This window comes from Daphnia carinata, chromosome 4 (genome assembly GCF_022539665.2).
Source record: "Daphnia carinata strain CSIRO-1 chromosome 4, CSIRO_AGI_Dcar_HiC_V3, whole genome shotgun sequence".
Lineage (NCBI taxonomy): Eukaryota > Metazoa > Arthropoda > Branchiopoda > Diplostraca > Daphniidae > Daphnia > Daphnia carinata.
In genome coordinates, this window is record NC_081334.1 from 1,100,983 (window position 1) to 1,126,313 (window position 25,331).

A 25,331-nucleotide genomic window follows, 5' to 3' on the forward strand; every position below is an offset into this window, starting at 1 on the left:
GAATCTCTGAAACCAACAAGTTTTAGTCCTCGTTACTAAGCTCCTCAGCGGCACAACAATGAAATGGAAACAAAAGAAATCGTTTCCCATGTTTCTGGTTTTTACTTTTTTTTTTTAAGTTGTCGCGAAGTCCTAAGGGCTTTCTTTTAACCAAACTTGGCGGCGTTGGCTGCAAACTTGTTCAAGGAACATGGGTTGCTTGTCTTGTTTAGTGCGTTTTCCCGAGCATTCAGAGCAGGGCGTTCAACTGATCTCTGGCGTGGATACGAGGGAAAAAACATTTGTGACCTTGGAGTATGTGGCTTTTTCTTGAGAAAGATGAAAGCCGAAAACCAGATTTCCCACTTTGTTCTGTTTTTCACTGCCATAAAAGGGATTCCCAGAGTTCAAATGGTAAAAATAAGGCACCAAGTCTCTACGAAACACGTTTCCAATCATCTCGTTTTTCTCCTCTTTAGCTATACCGTTATAAAGTCTAGATGAACTGGCAAACGTCTGTAAACACATCTTCAAGACTGAAACCATCACGCCTGCAGTAAAACGAGCCCTCAGGTACAAAGCGTTTCTATTTACACATTGACTTTCGGGAAGGTTACGTCTGCTAGAAATGTGATAGCCACCTGTCCCGGGTGTGACGCGAACAGCATGAATCGCCTAAAAAGTAGACGAAGTGTGAAATTCATTATCATAACCTGAGGTGATAAGTCTATACTTGAAATAATCGTGTGTGTCATTAGATTCGCTATCTTAATTCTACGGAGACGTTTAATTTTTTAACACAGTTTTCATGTAAGATGGCAATTAGTCTACGTATCGACGACAAGCACGTGTCGTTAAAGTGCAGAAGAAAAGTGATTGGAGCTAAAAAGCGGGAAAGAAATTATTGAGAAACACTTCCTTGATTTCCTCTTACGCCCAAGGCAGCCAAACTCGTCTCGCTCTTAACATAATAATAATTATTGCACCTCTTCACGACAAAACGCCGTGATGCATCAACTCACGGTCGAACGTTGAAATGGCCCCAAGGTTTTTGTCAAAGACATTCTTAAGCATGTTAGATTCGTTTTCTTTTTTTGCCAAGATAGCCGTTGATGGTCAAGTTCCAAAAACTAAGGGTGGGTTTTCGCATTCAACCAAATCATTGCTAAGGTACAGGTGTCTTTTATATTTCAATGCCTTTTCTGAAAGTTCTGAAAGAAAACAGAATACCTCCTAACTCTGGTTTGCGGGATAAATGGTTTGTCTCTTACATACGGTTTATTTCTGTGAATGCCGTAAAAATTGGGTCTTCTGTGAAGGCTTAAATAGGGTTTCAAAGTTCGAGCAATAGAAACTGTTGGAAACAATTTTTTGTTCTTGCTAGGGAGGTGGGTAAGATGCTCGATAAGATTTTTCAGATACGGTGGTTGCTAGATGGCGTGTTATGTAGACTGACGTAGTACTACATCCTGCCGTTGTGCTACATCCTGACGTAGAGGGAAGGTAAATACGGGTCACAAACATAACATTTTTTTGCGTTATTAGAAACTTTCAAATTTTGCTCTTTAAAAAAACATTTTCTTAGTCCAGCAATTAAACTCAGATAACTCAATAAATGCTGGGACAGTTGACGCAAACTAATAAAACACTTTGATTATGATGAAACAGGATTTCTTTCATTAAGGGAGTATCAAATTAACAGCTAATATAAGGGCTTGGCCTCTTGTATTTCTACGCTTTCCTTGCTGACCTTTGTGTCTACGTTAGGCTGGCTCCGCTACGATGCAACTGATTCACCTTGTAGTACGTATTAAATGCAGTGGTGGACGTTTCAAGTTCAGCTGGGGATAGGAAATCTATGGTTTACCCCATGGTTGAAAGTGTGGCAAGGCTGCCATCTCCTTGCCAGCCGTCCTTAACGTGCCACCTCGTACCGACCAAATCGAAATGGCACGGAGTAGCTCCGAGGTTAGCGAAACTTAAACCAGTGTTAGCTCTCTACGACTCATGCGCATCTTTATTTTTGCAACCATGATTGTCGTTTCCGTTTTTCTTAAACTTAAAGTTATTCGCAATTGTGTTTTCCTCTCCTATCATGCGTTGTCAAAGTTAAGGGTACATCAATGCACAAACACTGCGTGTATTAGGCAACCGTACGATTCGGAAATAATGTTCCAATGTCATTCATTCCAGCGCATTCGGCAAGAAAATGTTGGCCTTTTCCTGCTACATCCACTTTTGCATAGTATTTGTGAGGACTATTGCTCACGACAACTCACGAGAAACATACGCATATGTATATTTTTGTTGTTACGAGTTGTTACGATTATACGCGAATGGAATAGCCAAACGTAGTGTAATTATGTAACGAATGGATTTGCATACGAGTAGGGAAATGTAGAGCTTGTAGGAAATCCTCTGGCTCCAAAAGGGTTACCGACCTGTTTTGTAATCGCTTAATGTATTGAACATATCGTTTTTCTTAAGTAATATGTAACCAGTCTTTATTTGAATATTGATAAACTGCAAAGCAATTATCAATTCAACAGTTCCAGAAACACCCCCCGTATATTTTTGGCTATCAGATTTTTGAAGAAAAAAAGACGTCCTGTATTTTTCATGGCAGTGGGTCGCATGTGGTTCAAACACTTGCGACCTACTTTCACTAATCGACGAACAGCAAACGACAGTATATACTTATTGTTTACTTCAGGGATAATAGAATTCAAAATCGCTAGTGGCTCCATTCAAAAACGATATACACACCACGCAAGGAACCTTACAGGGTTTTCCCAATAATAAAACTGATCAGTCCACGGATCAATGGAATATACTTGAATGCCAAGTCACAAGTGCCAGTTGAGATTTGAAAGTCTTCCCCGCCGGTCGCAGCACAGCTTCCTATTCGCTAGGACGGTGATTTTTGCCAGTCTTGCCGGTAGCAAAACACGTTAGGGTCAAGTGCAGTTGTACTCTAAAGCGTCTACCAACGTGAAACGTTTGCCTTTGGTGTTTTGTTTTGTCTCGTTATTCATTTTCCTTGTGCATACGAGATGGGATTATTCGAAACGCTTCGTTTTCGCGTTCTTCCCTATTGGAAGACGTACATATTGGTCCTTCTGCCGTTGATCCTTTTACCGTTACCGGTGATTGGTCAAGGAAAGGTAAACGATTAATTGTTCATTAATGTTGCGTAAGAGACGTTCGCCAAAATTTATGGAATACGGTAGTCAAATAAGGAGGGATTGCGGGGAAACCTTGTTGCTTTTGCATGTATACTGGTTTTTTTTTAAAGGTACTTGTAGACATGTTTATGGCTGTATATAATTGAAATCTGAATTCAATACGCCGGTAGCATTGTGCCATCAGACAAACGTGACCCTTTGCGATTCAAAAGCACGACAAGGACTTTTGTTTCTCGCCCTACAATGCAAAGGAAACGGAATAATTCCGAGCCGATTTGCTCTTACGTTTCGTCTATTGTAGCCATCGGTTTGTCTTCGTATGTTAAAAATTAGGGAGCTAGACTGTATTTTAAAATGAAAATTCTTCCATAAAGAGTAGCTTTTGTATTCTACGGATAATCGTCTTATCAATTCAATGTTAATTCGGACTCAAAATACATGAAACAACGTAAGCGTTAGGAATCTCCTGTATGCAGTGGACGGATATTTATGGCCAGTAGAACTCAACATCGTAGCCTATCCACATGTCTGGAGCATTGTAACGGTACAACAACAAAAAAATCAATTGTGAAACTCGTTTTGGTCTGAATTTGTCCGCCCTTCGAAGAAAAATCAGACAAAGTTTTTGGTCTAGATTTGTTTGTTTCCGAATTAAAATAATCTTTAAAGCGCTTGAAGCCAACCATTTTCGCCTTAACGGCAAACGCGAAAAAAATTGCCGTCCTTGGCCTCAAAGATGGCATGCAGTTCTTAGCCATCCCAGGATTTCAGTTAACACAACTCGCCTTTTTCGTTGGAGGATGCTGGGCGTGCGACGAAACCTGGATTTCCCCATTGGAAACAGGTCGTTGTTTTTTTTTTTTTTTCGAAATACATGCGAATATCTTTTAGACGAACACTGCCACACAGGTTTCACAAGTTTGCGATCTTTTTTCGTACAGGTGTAATGGGTTGGGTGGCAAAAACCCAACTGTCTGTAGTGAAATGAGAGAACTAACTTTGTAACTTGTTTTTAGGAAGCAAGAGCAGGCTATGTAATCATCATAATGGCTCTGTATTGGATGACTGAAGCTTTGCCTTTGGCAGTCACCAGTCTTCTACCTGTTGTTCTCTTCCCGCTACTAGGCATCATGAGTACCGGGAAAGTGTGCACGGCTTACATGAAAGTAGGCATAGATCTTCTGAAAACTATCATAAGTAGCTTTAGAATGCAATAATTGGTGTTGGAAAACTATTGTGCCACTCTGTTTCAACTTGTAAATTGCAGGAAACCAACATGATGTTTATCGGAGGCTTGATGGTAGCTCTGACGATCGAACACTGCAATTTACATAAGAGGATCGCCCTACGAGTACTGCTATTGGTCGGAGCTAGTCCTAGATGGTATTCGCTGAAATATTATTTTTGTTATTGTACGTTTAAAACCCTGGTGTCATTTTTACAATACAGGTTGATGCTAGGATTCATGTTAACAACTATGTTTCTATCCATGTGGATTTCCAATACAGCTACGACTGCCATGGTAAGTTTGCAAGCCTTGTCAGAGAACATGTATATAATTTATTGATTTATTACAATTTTTTATTACAGATGGTTCCTATCGTTGAAGCAGTCGTCCAAGAGCTTTTCAAGGTTCACTATTAAATAGCCTATATTTAAATTAATTAGACATACATACATGAATGAAGTACAACAGTAGTATTTACTGTATCCATCGTTGTTCTCTTTTAACACTAAAGGATGGCGACGAAGAAATGAAGAGAGACCCGAACGTACGTATGGTTCCAGACGGAATGTCGACGTGTTCTTCCAACAACACATTGGAAATCGATCTGGATTCATCCGAAGGTGTTAGTCAGAATCTCGAGGCAGTTTCCATTGATTCAATTGCCGACGTAGGTAAAAGCTGCCAAGAGCTAACAAGTCCCACCGATCAAAGGTAAACATTCCCTGAATTTTTTTTTTTTCTTAAGAAATCATTACTGAAATGATTCGAGTAAAAATGAGTTTGAAAAGAGCCCTCTGAATTGATGACAACTCCGTTTTTCGCTCTAACGCAAAGTGACGGCTTGTGTGTCAACATGAGAAAATGTTTCCTACTTTCGGTTGCGTACTCGGCGAATATTGGAGGAACAGGCACATCAATCGGAAGTGGTACCAATTTGGTACTCAAGGGTGTATTCAAAGAGTAAGGAAATATAAGCAAACCGCAGTTGCATCGGCCGCTTATTAGTTACACCTTTAACCACAAACATAGTACAACCCCCTTCCAATGTGTTTGTAAAAGATTTCTCGTCATTACCTGTGTGTTAATTATGGATAATTTTAGTATCTTTTTCTTATGAGTGAATGTCCGATGTTAACATTTCTTGACATCCGTTTCCCTTTTCCTGGTGGCATCCTTTTAGGTCGTATAGTTCCCCGACATCCGAATACAAACAAACAATTCGTACGTGTACCCTAATGTCCATTGCTTACGCTTCAAACATTGGAGGTACTGGGTCTCTTATTGGATCAAGTCCCCAATTAGCTCTCAAAGGAATTTTAGATGAGTGAGTTTTTGTTATTTTACTATATGTTCTAGTTTTCAAAACCATAGCGCACCTAACCCCTTATGTTTTGCATGTTTCCTTAAACACACCTAAATTAGTGCTGAATGCAGAGCCAAAAAAATGGTGACTAATAGATTAATGAAAACAGATTGTATGGATCCGCTCCTGGTTTAAATTTTGCATCATGGATGGCCTTCAATGTTCCAGGCATGCTAATCAACACGTTCCTTGCATGGATCTGGCTGCAGTGTCTCTTCCTCGGATTCAAACGGTAATTGAATAACAGATCAAACAAATTTTTAGTAATTTACTAGCCATTGTTTGCTTCCCACCCGCCCGACATGTTCCCTCATTAATAAAAATATTTTATTTAGGACATCTGCTGATGCCAATGCGCAAGCTGCAGTCGTCAAAAAATTGATTCGTACAAAATATGAAGAATTGGGACCTATGACATTCCACGAGTTGGCAACGTTAGTCTTATTCATTTTGTGCGTTGCACTCTGGTTTTTCCGTGACCCGCAATTCATTACTGGATGGGCCGAATTTGTACCCGCAGTGTAATTCAGCTGAATAATTTTGTGTTGCCGCTGCTAAAATAGTTAAATTTTTTTTTTTTAAATATCTGCGCAGAGAAGTGGATGATGCCACTGCTGTGATGACCATCGTCTTGCTTCTTTTTATCATCCCCGCGAAACCGAAATTTTGGAACTGTCACACAGGAGGTAGAATCAAAATCATTTCATTTTGATGAACGAATGGATTTTTTTTTTATCTGCTATGGTTAACAATGGTTAGAAAGAAATGAAGGGCCCAGTCCTGCCCTTCTAGAATGGAAATTGGTACAGGATAGATTACCTTGGGGAATCGTTCTCCTATTAGGTAATTTTTATTTTCACTATGTTGATTCATTTCATACGTAATTTCCATGTCTTTCAAAGGTGGAGGCTTTGCCTTATCTGACGCCTCTAAAGCATCCGGTCTTTCATCTTGGCTTGGAGATCAGTTAGCTGTTTTGAGTTTCCTGCCTCCGTTTGCCATCATGTTGATTATTTGCATCATGACGGCCGCCATTACTGAAGTGTACTAACATAATTATAATTAAAATTTTACTTTTATTTGAATGGGGAATAATTTTACGTTCTTGTTTACAGAGCATCTAACACAGCGACGGCAAACGTCCTTTTGCCGATTCTAGCCGAAATGGTATGTTCTAAGCAAAGTGAAAGAGCATAGAAAGCGAACACATTCATGCTTACCAAATTTTTAAATCCTCAGGCAGTAACGATTAAAGTCAACCCGCTCTTCCTGATGTTACCTGCAACTGTAACTTGGTAAGCATAGTAGTTAAGGTTCAGGATAAGTACAAAATACTCTTTCAAAAAACCGTAAGCAAATGAAGGGTTTTCTGTGGTTCCTGTAAAACGCGTCATGAAATAATTTTTTAAAATAAGAAGTGAACACAAATTTAAAAACCATTTTACCAAGCTGTGCAGTCAATATTCAAATCTTCAGCAAGCCGTTTCTTCAATTTGTAAGCACTGCATGGAGAAGGAGGGGTATTCTTCTCAATCCATTAGATGAAAGCAATAATTGATTCTGATCCTTCACGAACCACTACCGTACCTAGATTTCGAAACGTAAGGAAGTGAATGACTGTGACGAAAATTAAAGTTTTTATTGCTTTCTAATTATAGTTCGTATGCATTCATGCTACCAGTTGCCACTCCACCCAATGCAATTGTTTTCGCTGCGGGTAAAATGAATCCAGTAGATATGGTAAGCTGATAACACAGCACATGGATGCAACGTGGGCCCATTATTATATAATATCGACGTTTACTTTACGTGTAGGTGAAAGCGGGTTTACTAATGAACATAGTATGCGTCGTTGTCATTTGCCTGCTGATGGCTAGCTTTGGTAGTTTCATATTCGGTTTCGATGAATTCCCCGACTGGGCTCTGCCGCAAGTGAAAAATGCAACCATGACAACATTGTCACAATTTTCGAACTGCACATCTCCGTGAACAAATGCGTCATGAACAATGGGAATGTAGAGAAAGACATGACGTTGGTGAGCTTGAAGTAAAAATTATTTAAATATTAACTGTTTAATTGAACATTTTAATCACCGGTGTTCTTGTTTCAGCATACTCTGCGGTACTGGGCCATGGGTAGGTATAGACCAAGAAGGTTGATAACCCTTTTTTAGTGTACACGACAATCAATCTATAATTGACGCTGTGTTGCATAATCTTTGCTATTTTGCTACTATCGTTAGCAAAAGCTTGCAAAAATTTACATTCAAACCTGCATATCCAAATACATTGTTTTCTTGGAAGTTCATTCATTGAACTACGTTATGTTAAGAAAATGCAATCCCTACAGCCCAGAAAGACTGTGGTACGTATAAGTATACATACGCCTATTTATGTTTCATTTTCTGGCCATTTTTTTTTTACCCAAGCGAAACAAAATTAAGTACTGAACCCACTGCAGCAGTCATTGACACTATAATGACAAAACTGTTTATGGAACTTTGACCTGGGGCTGTGACCTTCGACACTTAACAGTCTTAAAATTTTTAGTCACTTGTTGATCAGGGTCGACTAAGTTCATCTTTTATCACTGACAACGAAGATAAAATGGAACTAGAAGATGTAAATTACTGGTAAAACACTTATTGGAAAGAACAGAACTAAGTTCATTTGCTGCAAAAATGAATGTGAAACAGTTGTGCGGGTTTTTTCTTCCCATTTTGAAAATAACGATAATTTCAGTGTGGCGTAGGTTCCTCAATCGATTAAACGTACCCACAGTGAAAATAGACAGGCAACTTTTTACTCTTTTAATGGTTCTTGTGGTCGGATACTATTTAGCATTGGTTCAACTGCACATTCTGCTGTGGGCGTGGCTGATGAGCAAAGATCGTCTGCATTTTTGGAAGCCTAGAGAGAGAAGTTCACCTCCAGCTTGTCTTGTAAGTTCATCTCTCGGACGCCATTGCTATGCCAATCTCCAGGTAACTTCCAGCTATTTAATTCCGAGAAATTTTGCTTGTTGGAATGTTGGAAGCCGAAGTAGAGACCAAGTAGGACTCTTGATGTAAAGCTTAGCCAATCTGTTAGTCGTTATGTCGTATTACACATTCAGAGCTAGCGACAACTTAAACATATATCTAGTGACAAGTTCCTCATGAAGAGCAGTTTTAGTATGATTGGCAAGAAAAGCAAAAATGACATTTAAAGAACTAAGGAAACGCGAAATTGCTGATCACTAATTACACGTAGGGTATTAGACTGCATTATGTTGAAGTTGGTGACCGAAAAAAGCCTATGCTTCTTTGCCTGCATGGCTTTGCCGAAACTTGGTACTCGTGGAAACATCAGCTACGTGCCTTTTCAAAAACGCATTGGTGAGTTCTCGTAGCAATTTAAAATAATGTGCTACAGTCACATTTGCTATTAAATTTGATCTCAATAATTTTTATTTCTCTAAAATTCACGCATAGGGTAATTGCCGTAGACATGCGCGGTTATGGAGATTCGGACAAGCCCCATAGGACGGACGAGTATGATTTACGGATCGTCATAGACGATATTCGTCAATTGATTTCGAAACTAGGTTTGTATTAACTGTTAAGGACTACATTTAATTCTATTTGTAGTTCTTTTATAGTGTGCTTTATCCTCTTTTGTGCTTGTGCATGAACAGGAAAGGAAACATGTGTGCTGATGGGGCATGGCTGGGGTGCAGGAATTGGTTGGTTTTTTGCTGCTATTTATCCTAATATGCTGACTCATTTCATTGCTCTAAGCTGTCCACATCCGGCAACATTAAAATACTACTTTTCCTATTCCTGGAGACGACCTTTTATTTTATGGTTGATAGCAAATTTACATTATTATCTTGAATTTCCGTACTGGAAATGATTTTGTACTTAATTGTATCCTTAGGGATATGTTTTTCTTCCAAGCAAGGTGCATTCCTGAACTCGTTTTGCAATCTCAAGATAATCTTGTCATGGAAAGGATTGCAAAAATAGGCTGCACTACTAGAGAAGAAACGATTCAAGAAATGGAAGCATACAAATACTATTTCGGCAAGCCAGGTATACGACAAAGATTAATTAACATGTAGAATGAGGAAACGGGAATAGTCGTAACATCGTTTTTACAGATGCTTGGAGAGGACCGCTGAATTATTATCGTCGATTGTTCCATCCTGGGTCGCTAATGTGGATGACCAAGTCTCAGCTACGTGTGCGAGTACCAACGCTGCTTGTATTTGGCAAGAGGGAACCAAATTTCTGTCAAAGACTGATCTCTAGTTGTTCAGAACATGTCGATCGAATTGACTTTCATGTTATTGAAAGTGCGTCGCATTGGGTTCAAAAAGAAACACCAGACAAAGTCAATATTATTTTAGCAAAATTTCTAAATTCTAACCTCTAACGTGATTTGTGTCACTTCTACTTTGGTACTCACCATTTAAAAAAGTTACGTTATTGCTTAAATTAAAATTTGAAGTTCTTCCATCGTACTCTCTGCCAAGCTAACTAGTTTGCTTTTTGAAACCAGTCGTTGCAATAGAACCGAGAACTGCCTTCATGTCCATAAGCCACCAAATTTGACATACTATAAGCTTTTCTTTGTAATATTGCGGTAACGCCATCATAGGGTTGTTTGGCTAACACAATGCACTCCCTCCAAGGGTATTCAAGTTGTCCTATTTTACTTATGTCGAAAAGGCTAGATTTTTACCTTGTGTATTGCTGACACCGCCAATGAAATACCACTAAAATAATAATTATTGTTAAAGTATTAATTATTATTATGGAATAAACCGGGTGTTTGGTCGAATTTGAAATGTGTTGTTTCTTTGAACGCTAGATACACCGTATGTGTGATAATGTAATTCTTGCCTAATCAGTTGCTAGGCAACGGTGCGTACGTACTGGCGCGTTAGTGTTTGTGGCATATTTCAAAAACAGTTGATTTTATGAAAAAAGTAGAAATTTTCTCGGAATCAGCATTCAATTTTTAGTAAATCCTGTGATATTCAACCAATTCCGATGAGTGTCTGTTTTTGCAGAAAAAATTTTTAAGCCCGACTAAATAAGCCCGACTTTCCTTATTCTGTCGTTTTCTACTTTTAACTAGACTGTCGGAATCAAGATGGCACTGCTGGCGAGGCTATTTTCACGACAACTATGGTAGCTAACCTCTAACCTAACGTAACTTAGCTAACTTAATGTAACCTAACCTAACCTAACCTAACTTAACTTAACGTAAACTAACCTTCCTTAGCCTATTATAAAAAAAATTATTTATTTATCACTGTCTGCAACACATTCTACGAGCGCCATCTGGATTCGGGGGGCAATAGACAAAATGCTATTACCCCCCGGATTCTGGGTGGCAATAGATTTTTCCATAAAACATTGTGATAAAATATTTCGTATAATTGTAATATAATGAAGTAGGTAGTTGTTGGTGTTGGGTATGTTATTTAAGTTTGTATACATATTTCAGTTTGAGTTACACTTATTTTTCTTAGGTGTTCCTGCCGGCCGGGGTTATTGCTTCAAAGTTAGGGACGTGCTGTTGGTGAGACATCGCTGCTGTCGTGCTGTTGACATGTGCATCTCAATGGCGTTTGGGGTGAGGATATGTTGTATAGTTTTTATGACGATGGACGGTGATGGTTGGTTTTTAACATCTGCGATAGTTCGGTAGTGCATTTTTGCTTAATGTCCTGCTTTTTCGGTTCCTTCATGGTGTCTTAGGCACTAATGGTGAGAAATGTAATTGTGAATTTCTGTGACAAAAGCCCTAGCCAAAAGTTGCTGAAAGGGGTCAAAAGGGTACTGACACTTTCGAGCTTTAATGCAAATCTAGAGAAGCCTTTGTTGTCTACCTTTCAGATCATTTATTTGTGATTATTCATTCTAATTGATGGTATTTTAAAGCATGATTGTGTCCACATAGTAGCAAGGTACTAGCTATCGGTGTACTGTTTTGGCGGAGGTGATAAAATTGTATATTGTTGTGTGGAATTTCTGCTTTTTAGGTGGAGGCAGGGTGAATTTAAACTTGAATTGTTGAAGTGTGCTGGAATGTGTTTTGGTTGGCCTATATTTGTTCCTTGGTTTGTTTTCTTTGAAGTGTTTTTACGGTAGTAGTTCTTCCCTAACTATTTTTATTGAATTAATGTTCTGATTTAAGTATTTTTTTGTGTGTTGTTTCATGGGAAACTTTTTGTAGATGATTCATGATGTTCACACACAGAAAAATGCCTGGTGATTTGAGCAAAGATCTGCAGTTGAAACATTGGTATTACAGAATTCTTTTTTCAGGCTTGCTTGAACCAATGATGGCTAATGTTTCCGAATGGAAACCTTATCATGGCACTTCGTCTGTTGCAGGTCGTGAGTTCATCTGCATAGTACAAACATCCTAGCTGATAGTAGGAAGAGGAGACATTTGAAACTGTTATAAGAGGTTGTGGCCGACTGTGTGTCCATCTGATCTAACCTAACATTTTCTCCGTGCTAAGCATTGGCAGTGTGCTGGCAGAAGTGATATGGAAAATAGCACAAATACTTTGCCGATCTATATTCCATACACAAACTGAAAACCTTTTGCGATTGCTACAAAATTCTGAAATTTCTGCTGCTTGTGGGCGTTAAATCTAATAATTCATTCGTCATGGTTGTTGCGAATAGTAGCGTACTTCCTGGCGCAATGCGTTTTACTGATATTAGGTAATGTTATTTTTTTTTATCTGTCATGTCAGTAAAATTGGTTGAATTCGTTAATGTTACTGAGTCTATTTAGTGTGATTTTTTTCACTTGATCTTTCTCATTTACATTTTTTTGCGTTCCTTTGTTTAGAATTGGTTGTATGCAATGCAATGGCTTTGTGCATAATGAAGCAGCTTCTGCTATCCATAAGGCAATTCCTTCGGGGTTACATTCGTGCAGTGATACGTGAGTCTACACTAATCATCACTCGAAAATGTACGGAGCCAGCTTGCTTTCTTTAGCATCTGGTATTTGTGAAAAAAGCTCAACTCCGCATAGAGAACAGTAAAGTGGTGCGGTGATGATTGGAGAAGAGATGGTAACGTTAATTGAAAAATTGTGGTCAAGGAGTGTACAATTCCCTGACCACTTGAAGTTAATGGAAAATTGCGCTGATCTCATGGACAACCTTATGCTAGGGCATAAAGGAAGAGGAGGAGTACATGGAAGAGAGTTGTGGTAACGGCATTTTCAATCGGTATTTTTCTTTTCCACCATTTGTATTCCAGCATGTTTTCTTCTTAGATGATGGGGACTTTTCTCAGTGGGGAAATGATTTATTCCTGCGGATGTATTTCTGGTTATTCATCTAGAATTGACCGATGGTGTTCGCAGTTAGCAGAGTTCGTCCTTCAATCTCCGCTATCTTCCTCACATGTAAGTTTGTACAAGCATGCGTTATTCTGGTTTTCATTGTTGTAAGTTTTTCTATTTTAAATAAGTTTATTCAATATCCAGGAAAGTTAGTTGTAATGACGATAAATTCGTCCAAATAAGATAATTTGAAAAAAGTTTACCCATGTTGCAATTTACGCATTTTCTGACAGGATTATATTTGCCATCCGATTTATTCCTTTCATGTTTGGGGTGTGGAAAAAATTTATGTCATATGTATTGATCTCAGAAGCTGAAGTAACCCAACGCTTCATGTTCAGTGTTAACAGATAAAAAGTTCATGGAGTTGTGATAGGGGAGTGTTTACGTAGTATCAAATGTAAGCAAAATTGGTGGCGGCAATAATATGCGAAAAAAAGAAACATTTGGGAAAATCCAAAGGATAGAACGTGAATATTTGATAAAACTTCACTTGTTGACGTTTACCAAATGGTAAATAACAAGCCAGCGGTTTTAGCATAGCCGTCTTAAGAAAAGCAACCAACTACGTCACAAAAATTTACAAGATCAATAGGTCAAGCCTTTATAAAAACCTCCTAGCAATAGCTTTCAGACAGTATCTGACGTTAACATATTGAAATCAAAATGAGTCCAATGTCGTCGCCGTTCCTGGGGCGTTGCGTTGTTTCTTTGGCTGGTAACGTTACTAAATATTTTATTTTCTATGTACGTAACATCGTATTATATTATTAGTTATATTGTCATGTTGGCTTTCATTCAGCAGAGGTTTATAAGTTATTTTTCCATTTTAAAAAAGTAGTGTATTTACTCTATACTGAAGTGAGTAAAACTAATTGTTTTATTTGTTTAGTGATGATTGTAAATTTTGGATCGATGGTTCCAGCCGCTCCAGTTAGTGATCGACTACAAGAAATGTTAACAGCTATACAACCTTCCTTCAGCCAAGGACTTATTGATTTGTCAAACTTGTTTGATTTCGTTACGGAACAAGAAGAACCGAATTTTATTTTACATGAAGATGACAATATTACGCTATCCATACAAAACACCATTCAATCAGCGTCAAATTCCCTGAATGAAACGGAGGCCATCACCAATCATCATATACAATTGTATGAGGTTAGTTTGCTTTCTTTGACCTCTGATATTTCCGCTAAAGAATATCAACTCCGTAACGACACAAATGAGCTGGAGTTTTTGATAACTGAAAGTAATAAATGGCAAGTTGAAGCAGATAAGCTTCAAAAGGAAGCAACAGAACTCGATAATAAAGCGCGTGAGTTGGAACAGAAAGCTCATCACACTCAACAGAGGATGGACAAAAGGGTAAGAAACAGGTGGAAGTGGATTACTGCAACAATACTTACTGCTGGTCAGTTAAAACTTGAATAAGTGGTAGAGATTTTAATTTTTAACATTATTTATTCTTAACTGAATATACACAGGTTTAGCATCGCCTGGACTTGTCATTGGTGAGGTTGAAAGAGGAATTTTCGAAAGAGATCGTAATAATGCGCGCAGTCAAGCTAATGAAAGACTACAGTTACTAAGGATAGTACAAGGCAATCTTAAAGATATTTCAACTCGGCAACAAACCACAATAGAGTCCATAAATAAAACACGGGCAAGTCTTGCATCTGCCCAAACGCTCCTGGATCAAATGCGGCTGCAATATTCAGTTTTGGCAAGTCTTGGTGTCCAGATTCGGAACGTTTCCACATTCTTGACGCTGTTGAATGGAGAAATGGGTGTTCTGCATGGTCAGCAACAACTATTGGTCCTGTTTACCCCTTTGTTGGAATCTGTTGACAGCCTAGTAACTTTTCTGGAGAACAATGCCAATATGGTAGTTTCACTGAGTGAGCAGGAAGCGTTGACGAAAATTCGTGAATATCTTTCGCAAAACGTAATACCTCGATTGGAAACTGAAAAAAAGTGTGCACTCCGTGAAATAAGTAACAACGATACAAGAACAGAACAATTTGAACATCTTGGTTTGAGCAATAAGCAGTTTCAACTTGATCAGCAATCCAACTCTGAACTGCAAGTAAAACTTCTAAATGAATCGAATGTGGATCTTGAACAATCTCAAACAGAAGCTGAAAATGTTTTGTGCCAACTTTTATTATTAGAAAATCAACTCCAAATAAATGAAACTTTTGGTTCGGCAGATAAATTGTGACGTAATAGGCACAACCAGAACGTTTTTCTGACCGATTTCACCATTAGCAATTTACGCATTGTCGTTGTTGTTCCCTATGCTTTTTTAGGTAATGTAACGGATCTGGCAAACAAACGGGATTGCCGAAAGAAATCGTTGTTCATGTTTCACTAACAATTCCGTTAATTAATTCATATACATCTGATTTTTGTGAACAGCAGCATGAAGAATTTCACTTCGTTCCCACAATTAATTCCCATAAATAAACCATTTCAGTCCAATTTCAAATAAAATTTAGCTTCAAAATTAAACTAATTAATTTTCATCAACATCAATCAATCAAAAATAAAATGCAGGTATGGGCCACATTACTTGTGGCGTTCGTTGCGGACCTTTGGCGAACCCTTTAAGTCCAGCGCTCAGCCAACTTCTCTTGTTTCAGTAAAATGTGAGCTCGTTTTTGCAGCAGAAGATACAGGAAAATAACAAAAATTAAGATTTGAAAAATTAACATGTAATCCAATTTTTATACTTTTTTATGTAACACAAATGTTTTATACATGGACAGAAGATGAAGCAAGAAGAAACCATGAGGGCTCCAATCTCAGTGAGTTTCAACATCCTTGGTCACCAAGGAAATGTTCTTCCCTTTCAACCAACAGCCTGTAACATACCTGACCTATAATAACATTGTTGGCAACTCGTATCGGAAACATATCAAAAGTAACTAAAGCCTTTTGATACATCAAATTGCAAATCAAAAACTTTCATCAAGTTTATTATTTAGATGCCAATCTGAAAGTACACCAAAGTTGTATGTCATTTCCACTGCTCGACCAAGCACACGAACAATTATGGTAACACGTCACATAACAGTAATTATATCACTGGAATAAAATGAAAAAAATATAATTGCACAATTTCATACACAGATGCTTTTAGGTTTTACTCAACAATGTCTTAACTTATTTTCTAGTAAAATTGGCAAATGAAGTAAAGAAATTTAAGTCAGAATCTACATACCATAAAGAACGGTGCTTCCTGCTGTGGCCGTAGGACGAAGTACTGCTGCAAAGAAAGATACTTACATGACTGTGAATTGCTGTGCTACCTGCCGTCATTATATACGCGACGGCGTATATACTGTATGCTTCACATTCTACCTTGACCTTTTGCAGTGACCTGGACTAGAAGAATAACCTTAGGCAATTCTATTACAGAGAATAAAATACCCTCTGGCTCTTTAATTGCAGATCTGCCGTGTTTGGTGCTATAATGGTGTTTCAGGCCTTGGAACGTGGATTTGAAAAAAAAAAATTCACATGCTAGGCACCTTTCGTAATTTTTGGATATACCGATCGCACACCATCACGGCTGAGTATTAACATTTGATTTTTTCTCTTTGCTGGTTTAGTCTAGTCATACATGGTAATTATACCGATATCTATCGCCCAACTAGGCGACCCACAAATGGACTTTCTGTAATTGTTCCCTAAGTACGAGACGGGATACGAAAATCCCTTTATTTTAAATGGCTAGGCTGACGAAAAACTAATCTATTTTTGGAAATCAGCGTTCAATTCTGAATAAAATGTATGATTTTCGTTGAATTCCACGAGGTGTCGTTTTGGGGGAATTTTGACAAAAGTGAGAAGGGTATAGCCTTCCCACTTTTCATTTTTGGCAAAATTCTAGATACAATTAAATATGGCAATCCGTTTTACATAAAAAAAAAAAAAAAATGGCGGAAAAAAAAAAAAAATCGCACTTTTTTCTCTTTTTTCTACCAGTAGTCATCTATCAGTCGGTTTCGTTATTACAGGCATGTAAGCAATTTGAGTTAATTGTATCCCATTAGCAGTTAATTGAGTAGCGTGGCTGGAGAACAACGCGTGGCTGGAGGAACAATTGAAAAATGGATAAGATAATAAAACAAAAATATGGTAAGTATAAACATTATTATATTGGTTTTCAATTATTAATTATTGTTTATTAGATCAAATTATGAAGCTGCAGGCCCAGTTATTGGAACAACACAAAATATTAGATAACAAAGCTAAGGATCGTAGGCCTAACACGTAATGATTCTATTTATTTGCTTTTATTCATTCGTGTTTTGTAGCTCAAATTTTGAGTCTTCAAGCTCAGCTAGGGGAAAAGAACAAATTGGAACGGAACAGTTTCCAAACAGTGAAGGAGGTTTTTCAAAATTCATCTCTAACTGAACATGAGGATGAGTTGGCATTAGGTGAACACAGCCAGGTACCTAAAGTTTTCAAATAAGAATTCAAAATAAGTATAGAATTTTAAAAAACAATTATTTATTGCTTAGTTATTCAGTCCACCACATGACAGTGTGTTAAATTTAAATTCTGTTAGTGCTGCACTAAAAGAATCGTTAGTAATAAGCTCATGCAGTGAAGGAACTGAACAATTGTGGGAACGTATTTGGGCCGAAAATGGGTGTGGTACAGAAACCCAGAAATGGCACAAGTTCAACATGAAACATGGATTAGGTACTTTTCGGTTTTTTGTCTATCGAAAAAGTATTTTTAATGCTATTATTTTGCATTCACAGATTTTAACGGGGGATCAAATCAAGTCTGGAAGTGTTACAGGATGGAAGAGTGAGCCTACAGATGAAAAAACACTGAGAGTGCATTACCGTAAGGTGTGAGGTAAATTAATAGAGTAATGCAAATTGCCTAAGGAGAAGTACCATCTTGTGTTAATGAATCCAGTACAACAGCAATCCTTTATAGTTCTGTCACAGCTAGAAGCCTCAAATAATTCTGCTTCTCTGTCTAAAGAACAACTTGTCCTTTATGTTCAGAGTGTTGGGGAAACTGGGTACTTAAATGGCCCTAAAGATGTTTTAATTTTGCTGCTATTGCAGAGATGAACATCATACATGGACTCTTTAGGTATGAAAGGATTTTTCTTCAAATAATTTTGAATTTATGACGAAGAATTTCTCCTCCTTTTTGCCAACCAGGTCTTATCTACCAAAAAAAATTTTATCCAATAGGAAAGGATTTTCATGTACTGGGAACACAACTATCAACAATGCAACATTCTACAGGTGCTAGTTTATCATTCAAGAGCCTTATACAATGAAGTTAATCTGCAATTTGTATGTCCTTTCCCAAGCTTCCACCAGAAGTTGAATCTATGAGTCATGTAAGTTCCATGATCAACAATTGATGTGTTTAACAGTGTTGTTTTTCTTTTCTCAATATAGGTTAATAGTAACATTGGATCTGAAAAGATTCTTGGTTGGGGCAAGACACTGAATAAATTGTATTGATTGGATGGATGACATGACATTGCTATACTTAATTCGGATTCCCCAGACGGTATTTGATATTAAAAAAATTGAAGTGCATATCTGGGCTCCCTTCTTTTCTGAAGCCCCGTTTCCCCTTGACTCGTAATAAGCCCGTAGGGGGTCATGCCCCTACTGTACGGTATATATAAAAACAACATATACCGAGGTTTGGAGGGCTCTGGCCGGAAAGGGGACGTGGGGTGCCGCTTCGTCCGATGATGTGTTCACGGAGGGTGACGTGGCTGCCCACAAATCCGAACTAAAGGTTAATCGCTCCTGTAAAAATGTTCCAAATCTTCAGCTCTTCTTCCGGCTTCTCTTAGCCAATCACCGGGTAATCTCCCCGGTGGGTCAACAAGGCAGTGTCTCCCCCTGCCTGGGTTGACGGCAACTTTTGAAAGGGCTACTGTGCCTTTTTAAAGTTGCAAAATAATTCTAATGTGCAGAGAATTGTCAATAAAATTTTTTTTATAAAATATTTTTTTCAAAATTTGTTTCTTTTATTGTCTGTTTTCGCTGTGTACACACATTACATTTATCACCTATTTTTTGTTTAGCTTGCTCAATTCACCTTTATTGTTTTAGCAACCTTTGGTGGTAAGCATTGTTTCCCTTGTTTTATCGTTTATCTGTAAGTATTCAATTATTATTTAATGCACACTTTGAATTCTTCAACTTAGATTCAAGGAATAACGTGCAATACGTGGATATTTTTTTAAGTAATTTTGTATTTGCTTGTTATTTTACTCGTATGGGAACCGATCCCCAGACATTTAGCGTGCAACGCCGATGCTCTAACATTGAGCCACGAGATATATATAAATTTTTTATTATCGCATATCATATGTTATCGTCTAGGATGTTTATGCAGTCCTTCACAACTATATGTTTATCTGTCTATTGTTTTTATAAGGACCATAGCTCTGTGGTAGAGTCTTTAGCTGCGATATCTGTTACCCTGGGTTCAAACCTCAGTAAATGTTTAAAAATGAATCAGAATAAATGTAGGAAAGAATTTTGCAGTATTGCATTTCAGTTTTATTCTAAGTGTAAATGCAAGTCCGCAAGTGACTAGAAAAAAGCCAACTTGTCATCATATGATTTATGGCTCATTGGTAGAGCATCGGCGCGGTATGCCGAGTATCCAGGGTTCAATCCCTGGATAATAATTGAATGCTTACAGATAAATAAAGGTGAACTGAGCAAGCTAAACAAAAGATAGGTGATAAATGTAATGTGTGAACACAGCGAAAACAGACAACGAAAGAAACAGATTTTGGAAAAAATATTTTATAAAAAAAATTTTATTGACAATTCTCTGCACATCAGAATTATTTTGCAACTTTAAAAAGGCACAATAGCCCTTTCAAAAGTTGCCGTCAACCCAGGCAGGGGGAGACACTGCCTTGTTGACCCACCGGGGAGATTACCCGGTGATTGGCTAAGAGAAGCCGGAAGAAGAGCCGAAGATTTGGAACATTTTTACTGGAGCGATTAACCTTTAGTTCGGATTTGTGGGTAGCCACGTCGCCCTCCGTGAACACATCATCGGACTAAGCGGACCCCCACGTCCCCTTTCCGGCCAGAGCCCTCCAAACCTCGGTATATGTTATTTTTATATATACCGTACAGTAGGGGCATGACCCCCTACGGGCTTATTACGAGTCAAGGGGAAACGGGGCTACGGAAAGGAAGGGAGCCCAGATATGCACTTCAATTTATGAAAAATTTAATACCGTTTTAAATGAGAATCTGAATGAAGTATGGAAGTTCCATGTAGTGTATCCAAACATAATAATTTATTCAGGACCTTGCCCCAAACAAGAAACCTTTTCAGATCAAAATTTATTGTTCATCTATAATAAGACAGTAAAACACCATTAGGCATAAAAACTCTTAATTCATATATATAGTTCATACCTTACATGATTCGTGAGTTGATTGCGAGCATATTCTTCTGTCAGAAGCTTCGGAAGAACATTTACGATTTTCGTTTACGCTCACCATGGATGCTGGTAGACTAGACATTTAAAGTTAAGACACTTTGCCCAATTCCAACAGTTTTGATTCTTACTTGTAAGTTGTTATTGCACGAGAATGCAGCGACGAAATCCGCGGTCTTTTTGCTGTTGACAAAAAGGATAGTCTTGGCACCACCGAGATCTTGTAAAACTTCGATCAGCTTAGCTCTCTTTTCTCTTTTCGAGCACTGAAAAAACAGCTGTTCAACACCCGGATTGGTGCCACCGACAATGCCTGTTGTGACGAATATATAGTCTTTCATGTACGTCACAGCCAGCTCTTGCACTTCATCTGGGAATGTAGCCGAAAACATACAAACACGACGGATTCCCTACAGAGAAACAAATAGTATTACATCAGTCAGATCTCATTCTCAAAAGCCATCGAGGACATACATTCGGATGCATCGTTGGATGATTGACAATTTTTCCAACATTGGGACCGAAACCCATATCAAGCATTCGATCAGCTTCGTCCAAAATTTAAAACCTGACTCACGAGAAGTCAAATACTTCACGGTCGAGAAAATCATTGAATCGCCCCGCGGTCGCGACAAAAATATTGCACCCAGCTTGAAGATTTGACCGCTGATGGCTCGTGACAGTTCCTCCATATTAATCAAAGACTTTAAAACCGAACTGTAGGAGAATTTACACGCCTCGCGGTGAATTTGAATGGCCAATTCACGAGTGGGTGCGACAATTACAACTTCTGGCTTTTGCCTCATGGTATGAGACGCACCAACAACACCTTGTTCTAACAATATGTTCATAACCGGTACCAAGTACGCCGCCTGCATGAAAAAATGTAAAATTTTAGATGACTTAATCAACGAATATCACGAAGGGTTTGTTGAGTATCCTAGATGCAATTGGACCTTTTAGTAGTCGCAATCACCGGCGTGCCCACTCAAAATTACTTTTACTTCAACTTACCCAGTTCATACCGACCCATTCGAATCAAGTCAGTACAAGGGAATCAAGGTTTCAAAATTACACAGCGTTAATTAGTTGGATTACCGTTTTCCGGAGCCCGTGACCGCACAAGCAATTAAACCTCTTTTGGCAAGAATAACTACAACTGAAGCTTTCTGAACAGGTGTTGGTTTTATGTAGCCAGAATTCTTAATGTTTTGAAGTAGTAGTTGGTGCAGGCCGGCTTCTTCGAATGATATTATGTATTCAAGTACATCTTTTCCTGTAGCCTAAAGCAAACACAATAGATATTTTTAAAGAAATACAGTTTTGAGAAATAGCTTACATGGAGAACGACTTTATCAAAATTGTTAAAGCGTTCCCACATAGACAATGCACTTAAACAGCTCCTTTTCATCGCATGTCCCAGCTTCTGGAATGTATTGCTCATGTGGCTTTCCATCTTCCGTCAATTCACTGAAGAGATTCGGGCAGCCTTTCGAGGTGTGGTCAGCTTCGTTACACTAGGAGTAAAACAATGAACACTGGAACATAAAATAGTTTTGTTTAGATATCATTGATGTTTACATCATAACAGTTGCTGCCACCAATGCTTCCTCCTTGAGGAAAATCCCTTGCTATATTGCCCTCTTCTTCATTAAAAATGAGCATTAAAAATGATGTTTTTTTTGTTTTTTGTTTATCTCATGGCAGGTACGACTTCCACCACCGCCGCGACCCTCTTGTGGACAATCCTTCGAGAAATGTCCCCCTTCCCCATACTATAATAAGAACCAAGAAGTTAAGTTCGAACACATGTTTCTATATTTTCATCTTACTTTGTGATGTCAACGGACCACTACCGCCGCCCCCACCAGCTTGTGGACACTCTGGCAAAATGTCTTTCACACTGTTAAACAAAACCATAGTTTAAAGTAATCACACTAGGAATACAAGAAAACACTTACCTAGTGACCCTGGACAGAAAAAATGTAGAACAGAATGAAACAAATAAGATGATATAGAGAGGTCAAGAAGTAAAATCTAACGAGGACGGTCTATCTAGTGAGTAAAGGTAGACAGCAGACTACACGCGTTAAGCCAATCTAAAAATATGCCTAAAAAAAAAACTGTCCGATGAGCCACGGTTTAAGGCGCCTCTTATGGACGCAAAAGTCATTACGAGAAATTTTATCCGCCACAAACTAAATGTTTTTAAACATTTAAAGTACTTATCCAAATGAAAATTTAACTTAAGAAAATTTATATGTTTGAGTAATATAAAGACGTTATCGTGTATTATTTTCATATCGCAACAACCAATAATGACTTTATATTATTCAAACATATTATTTATACCTAAAACAAGCAATTATTCTCATTGCTATTAGAATTACATTCATTGTAATTGCTGCAGCACAAAATGGAAAGTTAATAGTTAATAGTTAATAGTAATAATAATGAAGTTAAGTAAGTAGAATATAACAAAATAATTATTGTATAGTTATATTTTAATGAAATAAAGTTATTAATTAAAAAAATTATATATTTATATGGCTAGAATTCGTAAAGTTGTATTTAGAAAATTAAGTAGGAATCTGGCCGATAGATGGCCATAGCTGTAAAAAAGAAAAAAAAGGCCGAAATTTTTTTTTTGGGGGGGGGGGTAAAACGGATTGCCATATCGATTCAGAATTCAACGAAAATTACGAAAATCAAGTTTATTTTTTCATTGGGATCATAGTTTTTTGCATAAGAGTAAAAAAAAATAGAAAAGAAAAATAAAATATGGCAAACTGTTTTACCCCCCAAAAAATAATATCGGCCTTCTTTTCTAGTAAAGAAATCTGCCCGCTATAATACCGGCTAAATAGACCCGACGAACCATGACCTTCGATTTTGGCTGTCTGTGCTTTAGAACAAAGATATTTTATGATAAAATCAAAGATCCTGACGAAGTTGTCAACGCTATTTTTTGAAGCTTGTGAAACTATCCGTTAACCGGTCTGAAATCATGTAAAACCATGAGTTCTGAGGTAGAGCGTCTGCCTACTGAAGTGAAAGTCTAGAGTTCGAGTCAAATCAGAGAAATGTTCTATGTAGTCCGATGTGGACAATTTAATGACGTGCAACTTTGAAAGGGCAAAACAGCCGATTTCAAAGTTGCAGTCAACCAAGGTAGGGGGAGACACTACCTCAGTTGAATCACCGGGGAGATTACCCGGTGCGTGGCTAAGAGAAGCCGGAAGAAGAGCGAAGGTATCGGACAAGCTTTTACATGGGCGATTAACTGTTAATTCGGATTTTTGGGTAGCCCCATAGCCCTCCAATGATATCATCGGACTATGGGGACCCCCCCGTCCCATTTTCAGACAGCGCACCCACAACCTTTGCTGCTGATCACAGTAGGGGCATGACCCCCTACGGGTTATTACAAGTCAAGGGAAAACGGTGCCACAGAAAAGAAGGGAGCCCAGATATGCACTTAAATTTTTTAAAATAAAATACCTTAACATGCCATACTATAAAAGAATTCTGAAATATTCGGTCATCCTTTGAACGAATATAAATTTTTGCTTACACCGCATCACCATCAATATCCTCTCCCGCTTTGTTACGATTATGTGATCTACGTAAACGAAATAAACACAAGTAAACATTCTTGCAGAGAGACTGATTCAAGATAGTGACATACCTTGTCAATTGTGATAGCAGCCACAGCAAAATTGGTACTAATAACAATAACATCGATAACAAAGAAAGCGGTATAACCAAGAGTTTAAACGAACAATACCGAGTCCGAATCTGCTAGCTGTAGGTTGCTATTTTTCGTTTCGTATGCGTTTTGTGGATATGTGCTGGAAAAAACATAACCAAGGGAAGTCTGACATTTTCACTCCACCGACCTTTTTGATAACAATGGGTGTAGAATGAAACCGCTTCGCAAAGGCAAATCTACGAACAAACAATAGCTAAAATTAATTACAATGTACATTTCCAAGTTGAATCAATGTCAGTTTTGACGTACGCCTTTAGACGCCCCCAAATCCTCCATACCGCCAAGGATCAAGTCATCAATGGTATAATTTAAATTTAAATCAATGAAATAAGAGGCCATATTTAAACCATTAGTAGGGAATTCCGCTAAAGCTTTAAGCTTGTATCTTAGAGACAATGTGTAAGACTACCGCTTTCACTGATAACATCACCAAGCTATCACAAGTCGAATTTTCAGGTTAACAGTGCCTAAAGATTGTTAACATTTTAGACATATGCAAACAAATATACAGAAACATATAATAATGGCCCACTCAAATTGTTTCACATAGGCGAAGGCTTCAAAGCACTCCTGTTATCCTTTATCCTTTGACATGACGTCGTCACTACGGTGAATTTTTAAGCTGTTTTTGGCATCACAGCTAACTTCCTCAACAGGCAGTTGACGCTCACAAGATAGGAAAATTTTTGATATAAACTTTCACCTATTGAAATAAAAGCAGTATTATTAACTAGAAACATCGATGTTACCACTAATATAATTAAGCTTTCCACTTCCTTTCTTTTGCCAAAACTGCGAAATCCGTTTAAGTTGGCAAAACCCAGAGAAAAAAGCTCTTCCGACTGCGACTTCGTCCACAAACTGGGCAGTTTGTTGCAATTTTTGGGATACATGTCAGCTTTTACACCTACGAATGCCCCCACTATTAACGTGTAGAATGGCCACATACAGGAACAATGGGCAGAGAA

At 38.0% G+C, this 25,331-nt stretch overlaps 3 protein-coding genes and 1 long non-coding RNA gene across 11 annotated transcripts; all 4 read left to right on the forward strand.

The window, feature by feature from the left end:
• The first annotated feature begins 204 nt into the window (after window positions 1–204).
• Window positions 205–8,054, forward strand: LOC130694760 (Na(+)/citrate cotransporter-like). 7 transcript variants are annotated; one of them, XM_057517846.2, is made up of 18 exons: window positions 205–393; window positions 459–552; window positions 4,181–4,330; window positions 4,432–4,547; window positions 4,614–4,686; window positions 4,755–4,796; window positions 4,904–5,103; window positions 5,573–5,716; window positions 5,865–5,987; window positions 6,091–6,276; window positions 6,350–6,441; window positions 6,515–6,598; window positions 6,658–6,799; window positions 6,871–6,922; window positions 6,995–7,050; window positions 7,414–7,495; window positions 7,571–7,802; window positions 7,867–8,054. In XM_057517846.2, exons 3-17 carry the CDS (start codon window positions 4,211–4,213, stop codon window positions 7,742–7,744), a joined length of 1,686 nt encoding a protein of 561 aa, XP_057373829.1. In that variant the 5' UTR covers window positions 205–393; window positions 459–552; window positions 4,181–4,210; the 3' UTR covers window positions 7,745–7,802; window positions 7,867–8,054. The 7 variants fall into 7 exon arrangements, with proteins under 7 accessions (XP_057373829.1, XP_057373828.1, XP_057373826.1 ...); XM_057517845.2 differs by lacking the exons at window positions 205–393; window positions 459–552; window positions 5,573–5,716 and adding exons at window positions 2,827–3,143; window positions 5,227–5,352; XM_057517843.2 differs by lacking the exons at window positions 205–393; window positions 459–552 and adding an exon at window positions 2,828–3,143.
• Window positions 8,055–8,377: 323 nt separating this feature from the next.
• LOC130694782 (epoxide hydrolase 4-like) lies at window positions 8,378–10,495 on the forward strand. Its single transcript, XM_057517882.2, has 6 exons — window positions 8,378–8,739; window positions 9,008–9,132; window positions 9,229–9,341; window positions 9,432–9,600; window positions 9,674–9,828; window positions 9,897–10,495. The coding sequence occupies exons 1-6, from the start codon at window positions 8,437–8,439 to the stop codon at window positions 10,169–10,171; spliced, it is 1,140 nt and encodes a 379-aa protein (XP_057373865.2). The 5' UTR covers window positions 8,378–8,436; the 3' UTR covers window positions 10,172–10,495.
• A 2,615-nt stretch (window positions 10,496–13,110) lies between these two features.
• On the forward strand, window positions 13,111–15,601 carry LOC130694774 (uncharacterized). 2 transcript variants are annotated; one of them, XM_057517872.2, is made up of 3 exons: window positions 13,111–13,180; window positions 14,010–14,531; window positions 14,605–15,601. In XM_057517872.2, the coding sequence occupies exons 1-3, from the start codon at window positions 13,126–13,128 to the stop codon at window positions 15,339–15,341; spliced, it is 1,314 nt and encodes a 437-aa protein (XP_057373855.1). In that variant the 5' UTR covers window positions 13,111–13,125; the 3' UTR covers window positions 15,342–15,601. The 2 variants fall into 2 exon arrangements, with proteins under 2 accessions (XP_057373855.1, XP_057373856.1); XM_057517873.1 differs by lacking the exon at window positions 13,111–13,180 and adding an exon at window positions 13,759–13,835.
• A 1,611-nt stretch (window positions 15,602–17,212) lies between these two features.
• Window positions 17,213–18,742, forward strand: LOC130694797 (uncharacterized). Its single transcript, XR_009420753.1, has 5 exons — window positions 17,213–17,582; window positions 17,653–17,836; window positions 17,899–17,998; window positions 18,062–18,244; window positions 18,316–18,742. It is a non-coding gene; the product is annotated as an uncharacterized LOC130694797 (long non-coding RNA).
• Window positions 18,743–25,331: the final 6,589 nt, after the last annotated feature.